Source organism: Strongylocentrotus purpuratus, unplaced genomic scaffold (assembly GCF_000002235.5).
Source record: "Strongylocentrotus purpuratus isolate Spur 01 unplaced genomic scaffold, Spur_5.0 spur5_contig_850, whole genome shotgun sequence".
NCBI classification, from domain to species: Eukaryota; Metazoa; Echinodermata; class Echinoidea; order Camarodonta; family Strongylocentrotidae; genus Strongylocentrotus; species Strongylocentrotus purpuratus.
In genome coordinates, this window is record NW_022145558.1 from 1227567 (window position 1) to 1235957 (window position 8391).

Here is an 8391-nt window from a genome sequence, read left to right on the forward strand (position 1 = left end):
TTCTCTGGAACTCACTTCCTCTTATCTGAGGAAATTAGATTTTGTAAAACAATTCAAAACACAGCTGAAAATATATCTGTTGATCTAAAATTGAATTAAAGTTATATGTAATTTATGTAACATCTACAATCTACATGATTGTATTTACCGGATGTATCGCATTTATATAATTACGGTGGGCCAACATTTGCTCCGCTGATAATAAGTCCAGGCTATATCCACAAGTCAGGAAGCCCGTGTTTAGGAGAGTCACACCCTATGTAAGCTAGTTTATACTCTCACAAGGAGTAGGGTGTAAATCTGGTTTTTAGTGTGCTTGCAAATGCTGCAATACACAACTGGTAATCTATATACAGAGCTTAGTGACGGGCTGTATAGCCCTTTGGAAATTACAAGAAGATGAAAGAATAATCAAGTGGGCAAAATGGGGTTGCCCATATAGGTCCCATATGAATCTTCAGTGCAAACTTATATTGTGCCCGTAGGGGAACTCCAAACAGGGGCTATATGGGAACCCCTACCCTTTGAGGCCCATACGGGATACTGCACATCATGCCAGATGGGCCCTGGGACGAACCCATATGGGCCACATGAGATGGCCCATAGGTGTCCCATACCAATATTGGGTGCAATATCATAAATGGAGTCTTTATGGGCAGACCAGACCAATGTGGAACCCATATTCGAACCCAAGGTACATGCGACCCATTTTAGCATGCTCCCAGGGAAGAGATCTAAATGGAGTAAGAGAGAATAAAAGTGAACCGAGTTGAGCCGAACTCTTTCTAACTGACCATTTCTATGCCCGGGATATCGGCATTCAGGTGGAGATGAACATCAAACTCTTTGCCTCGTTCAATCTTGTCCGGTACGTATGGGGTACACATGAATTGAAGCTGGATGATCTGTTGCTCAAGAGGGATAAGAACCCACCACTCGGCACAGTGTTTGATGTACAACTCAAGATGACTCTTAAGGACTTTGCAGAATGGCACTTTGCCAGATGCAGCAGATGATTTTGTCCTCGGAACTCTTGGTAAACCTATGATTAGAGCCACAATGTCAAATATTCTTTAATGAGCATTTGAGCAACACGAAGCTAGGCTAGCCCTATTATGATAACAGATTCCTGTTTGAAAGGATGATGGCTTTAAAGATAAAATTGAGTACTGGTCATGCAATAACATTGTGAAAGAAACTGTCTGAAAGCAACTTGGAAAGGTAGTTTATAATGTTAATAAAACTGATGTGCCTTGTGACGTTTTTCATTGATTTACTGAAAAGAAATTGACTCAGTTTTCCATAAGATCACATGCACCACACACAGAAAATGTGTACACGGTACTAAACACAAGTGTTTGGATCAAATTTTATAGCTATTTATTACAATATTTTAAATAAAAAAGCATTTTAATAGCAATTCAGGGCTCAATTCAGGAAACATTTCTACTAAGGTATTGTTCCAAAATGACTTGGTATAAAGACCAGGATCCCTTGGGTAACCATGAGGAAAAGAATGTTTTAAAGTACTGTAGTCTTGTATAAAAGAAGACTTCAATAATATTCGCTGAAAGAATGGACCATTAATAAACCAAATAACCTACCCTTTCTTGTATCCCAAATATGTAAGACGATGTCTGGTATCACGTCCTCAGTGTTGATGAATAAGATGGAATGCGGTATCCTAATCTTAACAGGCTGGTGGAAGACCATGTTTGGAGGGTCACATCTGATCCCGTAGGCTGCCATTGGTGTGTCATCTTGGATGTCAACACTGGGGAGGTCTCCCACGATGGTTAGGGTGATCTTGCAAGATTCATTGTGTTTGACGGCTCCAGGTGGGATAGACATTGCAATGCCATGTTGTTCCAGTTCGAGATCTTTACCGTCACATCCGACCTGAGCAGAGACGGCGTTGACCACTGGTGGTGCTGACTCTTCAGCTGCAGATTAAAATTTATCAAAGAGAGTGAGAGAGTGAGAATGATGAGGGTTTAAAGATAAAGTTGAATAACTTTTCAGTGAAAAGAAACTATCCGTTAGCAATAGGAAAGGTCGACTATATTTTACATAAGAATCGATATAGGTTTTGAAATGATCAAAATGAAAAGCAAATCAACCCATCTGGGTACGGGTATAGGAAACTGCACAATGCAAACACATGTAGCATGAAAGATTAGTCCAATTTTTCAAGGCATTTCTCATCATATTTCAAACAAAAGGGCATTTGCAAAGTTCTCCCAAATGTACATTAAACAAAACATGGGAAAGCTTACACCGGAATTCAATCTTCTCTTACGTTGCTCATAAAAGAAATCACCCTTGGCATCATGGAATAGACATTTAGTTAACGAATAGAACTGATCACCATGTCAATTAATTTTCTTTCTTAATTATGAAGCTTGTACTTCTGAAAGTGAATTTAGCTATCCCTATAGTTTTCTTGTTCTGTTCTTGTCTGAAAATATTGAAAACCTAATTAAACAAATATTTATAATTGTTTGTTTATGATAGTCTATGTTTTATTATTTATTTATCAGATAGTGTTACCTCGATAAGCTCTGATGATGTCCATGGCAGGAGACCTGAGAATATATGCAAATGAAAACAAAGAAAAAGTGATGTTATCCTATTGTTACAACCTTCAGGATATACTTGGGCAAGCAAAAGATATTTGATCAAATATCCACAGATCTTTTACCCATGAGATCAAAGTCCCACGTTCTGCATTTAAGAATAATCAAGCAATGGAGGTGCTTCACAACTACTTTTTGTTTGCACTCTTGAAGGAATACTTCCACCTGTGTACAATAGAATATACCGTATCTTTATAGTTTTACAATATACATTAACTAGTTTCTACATACATCAGGATTACTAACGTTTAAGACATGGTCAGGACAAAACAGGACTTATGGAATGTAGGGGACAATGCCTTTTTTCACATATTTTTGGAAAATAAAAGACTCAACTATCTGAAGAAAATAAACAAGAAAATTCAAAACAGAATTCATCAAAATTAGTGTTTCAACTTGCCAACAAGTATCTGACTGAAATCCTAAACAAATAACCCAATGAAATTACCGAACAATTGAGAATTACTTTTTGTATACTAGTATTCGTATTGGTTACATTTAATTTGAACAATTGTTGGCAGATCTGTCCCAGGTGGAATTGCACTATTTTATTTGCATAATTTAATTTCACAACCTGGTAGCAACCATATGTATAACTCGGCTGGAAACCCAAAACCAAATTTAAGAAAGCCAGGTTAATCATTTTCATTTAAAAGAAGAGATAATAATAACTGTATTTTATAAAGCACTTTATCATTTACAATGTACCTGACTAAAGTTGTTACAGTATGATCAACTAGTCCCTGTACTCTATAATGATTCTGCACTTTACAGTGCACTCTCCACTCCATGGGGAGCCGTTTAGCCAGTCACACTTTTGTACTGGTGTGTGCATGCTAATCAAATCACATTGGCGTTCACATCCTGGCAGGTACACATTTAATACATGGGTGGAGTGGGCATTGTAGATAAACATGCCTTGCCCAAGGACATGCATGCCATGCAGAGAATATAAAGAACCGACGACCTTTGGCATTGCAAGTCGATTGATTAGACTACTTGACTATGACACCGTTTCTATATTTGTTCCAAATGACTATGTTAATATAATGCTTCCCTACCTTGGGAATATCATCTGGCGAATGATTTCATCCTTGGCATAGTGGACTGGTAGGTTACCATGGTTATCTTTGATGTCCGGCTTTGCTCCGTGGTCCAAGAGATAGAAGACCAGGGCCTTCTTGGGAGACAACTCATTCTGATAGAACTCTTCAGAGATCTAGAACAATTATACAGAGAAAATAGTGTTTATACTTTAGGAGGCCTTTGTGTTTCTGAAGATTTATCCACAGGTTCATAATTCCGAACATCCGGTTAGTGTAGGAAATTACTTCATAGCAATTGTTAGAAGAATAAGTGTTGTACAATCCCAGGGACAGTGTGTTCTAGAGTTCATCATCTTACCTTTTGGAGTGCTGGTGTGGCTTCAACTTTGCTGTACTTCCGACCAGAAAGTCTGATGGCTTCATGAAGACAAGTCTGTCCGTCGATGGACTGGATGTTGAGATCAGCGCCATGAGAAACTAATGTTTCGATGATGGAGGTGTAGCCATTTTGTGTGGCTAAATGAACTGCTGTGCAGCCTTTCGTAGCATGTTGCCCAATAACCTATGTAAAAAAAACAGCCTCCAGAATTCAGAATCTACAAACAAAATGGCTTTATATTTTTTTTAAAGGAGAAAATTCAGGCTTCGTCGGGCATATAAGTAGTCTCTTTTCTGATTTTTCATATGTAAAATCACCACATAGACTTACACATACACAGATTCTGACATTTAAGCAATTATTATAACCTGGCTATCAAGGTCACCAATGGGACACCCAAAAAATGTGGTCACTGTAGAAAGGTTTCTCAAACACACATTTCTTTCTTGAGAGAGGCAAAATACATGGTCCCGATACATAAGTGGCTTTTATTGAGAGGTGGCCACTAAGACAGCTTTGACTTACATGTATATGTACCGGTACAAAATAGGTTTTGAGAAGTCCTCGTGGAATCATTTCACCCTTTTTCATAATTCAGACAATCTATATACCTTCACAAGAAAGTTTTAACAGGATTATTAAGGCTAAAAATTTGCTAACCCTTTTCAATTTATATTGATATGATTTTAATACTTGCAAGAATATTAATAAACTGTATGATATTTTTTTCATATGAAATATATAGGAATACTAAGTTAAATACCTTCTTCACATCTTCTGTTAAACCCTCAGTATCTGCATGGCCGTTCGGGGAAGAAGGATGTTTCTGCCCTTCAGCACACCACGTATCTGGACTTGTCCCATGTACTTGGTCTTGTTCTGCTGCGAGTTGCAACGCAGTCTTCCCAGGTTTACTCATATTCACTTCAGCTCCGTGCTCTAATAGATATCTTGTGACATCGGCATGTCCATTTGCGGCAGACAAATGCAATGCAGATGATCCCCTCTTGGTAACCTTGCTAACATCTGCATGTTGCTGAAGTAGAAACTTCATGACATCGATGTGGCCATTCTGAGCAGCAATGTGCAAGGGGGTCCAACCGTCATTGTCTGTCGCATCAATTTCGGCTCCGTGGTTGAGCAAGCCTTTCGCGATATCGAGATGACCATTCTGCACTCCAACATGTAGGGCTGTAGAACCTTTCTCCTTGGTGGCTCCGTTGACCTCTGATCCTTGCCTAAGCAAATGCTCGGTAACGTCACCATGGCCAACAAATGCAGCAACATGCAAAGGCGAGATATCATCGACGTCTCTTTTGGCTACTTCAGCTCCTTGTCCAAGTAGATAATCTACAATACCAAGATGACCCTTTTGCGCAGCAAAATGAAGAGCAGTCCAGCCAACATTGTTGCTTTCGTTCGCATCAGCTCCTTGACTGATCAGATACCGAACAACTGCTAAACTGCCACCTTTTACAGCATATTGTAACGATGTGCGAGTAACTGTTCTGCCTTCTTGACTAATTACAAGCCGATCTTGAATGTTAAGATTAGACAATATACTTGGCTGATGCATAATAACCATTCCACCATGAACTGTCTTATCCTCATCGTCATCTTGATATTTGATTCTACCAAGATCACTTTCTGGAGCACCTCTAAAGACAGTGAGAGAGTCAATTAGTCTGCTAACTGCTTGAACTACACGACCCTGCACACATCGCACATCATAGTGACCATACTGTCCATCAAATTGTAAGATGAAACAGTGCAACACGCTTCTCTTATTCAGTTCAGAGCCTTGGCTAAGCAGATACTTAGTAATCTCGATCCGACGATTACATAAAGCATAATGGAGAGCAGTGGTTCCAAATGCGTTGCCAATATCTGCCTCCACTCCATGACTGATAAGGGATTTGACGATATCTAAATGGCCAAAAAGTGATGCAAAATGAAGGGTGGTCGATCCAAGGTCATTTCCTTTATTCATATCGGCCCCTTCACTGATCAAATATTCCACGACATCCAAGTTCCCTTTCTGTGAGGCACTATGCAAGGCACAGTTACCAAAGTCATTGCTGGAATTCACATCAGCTCCTTGACTTAGCAAATATTTGGTCATATCAAGATGGCCAATACTTGCTGCAATGTGTAAGGCTGTCCAACCAAAAGAACCGGCTTTATCCAGCTCGGCTCCTTGACTGACTTGATCTCTCATGGCATCAAGATCGCCCCTCTCTGCAGCGGTATGAAACTCCGTCCAATGAATTATATTTGATGTGGCCAGCTCAGCTTGCTGACTAAGCAAGGCACTTGAAACACGAACACGACCAGCAGCTGCGGCAAGGTATAAGGCTGACCATCCTTTGTCATTAGCCTTACCAGCATCAGCACCTTGACTGATTAATTCTGTGACAACATCAAGATGTCCTCCAGCAGCACCTAGTTGTAATGGCGTCGAACTATCACTATCATCTTTATCCACTTCAGCTCCTTGACTTATCAGATATTTGGTGACATCAAGATGACCATTCTGAGCAGCTAGTCGTAATGGGGTCCTACCATCATTATCATCCTTATTCACTTCAGCTCCTTGACTGATGAGATATTTGATGACATCAAGATGACCATTCTGAGCAGCTAGTTGTAATGGGGTCGAACCATCATTATCGTCTTTATTCACTTCAGCTCCTTGACTGATCAGATATTTGGTGACATCAAGATGACCATTCTGAGCAGCTAGTTGTAATGGGGTCGAACCATCATTGCTGCTCTCATTGACTTCAGCTCCTTGACTGATCAGAAATTCGGTGACATCAAGATGTCCATTAGATGCAGCTGGATGTAATGGGGTAAAACCATCATTATCATCTTTATTCACTTCAGCTCCTTGACTGATCAGATATTTGGTGGCATCAAAATGACCAGTATTGGCAGCTAAATGTAATGGGGTAAAACCATCATTATCATCTTTATTCACCTCGCCTCCTCGATTGATGAGCAATTTGATGACATCAAGATGACCATTCTGAGCAGCTAGTTGTAATGGGGTCGAACCATCATTATCATCTTCATCCACTTCAGCTCCTTGACTGATCAGACATTTAATGACATCAAGATGACCATAATGTGCAGCAAAATGTAATGGGGTCCAACCCTCATTATCATCCTTATTCACTTCAGCTCCTTGACTGATGAGATATTTGATGACATCAAGATGACCATTCTGAGCAGCTAGCTGTAATGGGGTCGAACCATCATTATCATCTTTATTCACCTCGCCTCTTCGATTGATGAGCAATTTGGTGACATCAAAATGACCATTCTGAGCAGCTAGTTGTAATGGGGTCGAACCATCATTATCATCTTCATCCACTTCAGCTCCTTGACTGATCAGATATTTGGTGACATCAAGATGACCATTATCTGCAGCAAGATGTAATGGGGTCGAACCATCATTATCATCTTCATCCACTTCAGCTCCTTGACTGATCAGATATTTGGTGACATCAAGATGACCATAATGTGCAGCAAAATGTAATGGGGTCAAACCATCATTATCATCTTTATTCACTTCAGCTCCTTGACTGATCAGATATTTGGTGACATCAAGATGACCAGTATTGGCAGCTAAATGTAATGGGGTCGAACCATCATTATCATCTTTATTCACTTCAGCCCCTTGACTGATGAGAAATTTGGTCACAGCAAGATGACCAGATTGTGCAGCTAAATGTAATGGAGCCAAACCCTCAGTTCCGCCGTTATTAACATCGGCTCCTTGACTGATGAGATATTTAATGACATCAAGATGATGACCATTCAGTGCAGCTAGCTGTAATGTAGTCTTACCGTCATTATCAACTTTATTCACCTCGGCTCCTCTACCGATCAGTTCTTGGATGAGGTCAAGTTGTCCATTCTGCACAGCACTGTTTAGTGCACTCTGCAAATCATCAACACTGGAATCTTCTTTATTTCCCTCAATACTGTCTCTGTGGACCAGACTTTTGGCTTTGCCTTTACGACTGACCCTCTTTTTGAAAATCTTCTTCCACATTCCTAGTGAAAGCTAAGGGTCTCTCTCCTGGCTACAAGTTCATGAATTCATCAAAATCTTTTAGGGCTGTTTTAATTTTTTCCTACATGCTGTATCTTCTCATTCTTCTGTCAAATTCCTAGTGAAAGCTGGAAGCTGACATCAGTTTATCACCAAAACACCTAGAAAAAAAGGAACATATTTAAATTTTCGCAAATTTGGTCAGTGGTGAGGATACATTTTTTTTTAATTGGATGGAAAGGGTATATCTTGAAGTATCTCAGTCCAAAA

The 8391-nt window shown here is 39.7% G+C and overlaps 1 protein-coding gene across 1 annotated transcript; it reads right to left on the reverse strand.

Moving 5' to 3' along the window:
• Positions 1-972: 972 nt before the first annotated feature.
• LOC115927681 (ankyrin-3-like) lies at positions 973-8121 on the reverse strand. Its single transcript, XM_030993847.1, has 9 exons — positions 7812-8121; positions 7162-7394; positions 6987-7089; positions 4825-6899; positions 4041-4244; positions 3698-3855; positions 2551-2585; positions 1601-1943; positions 973-1042 (listed from the first exon to the last, which is right to left on the reverse strand). Exons 1-9 carry the CDS (start codon positions 8119-8121, stop codon positions 973-975), a joined length of 3531 nt encoding a protein of 1176 aa, XP_030849707.1.
• Positions 8122-8391: the final 270 nt, after the last annotated feature.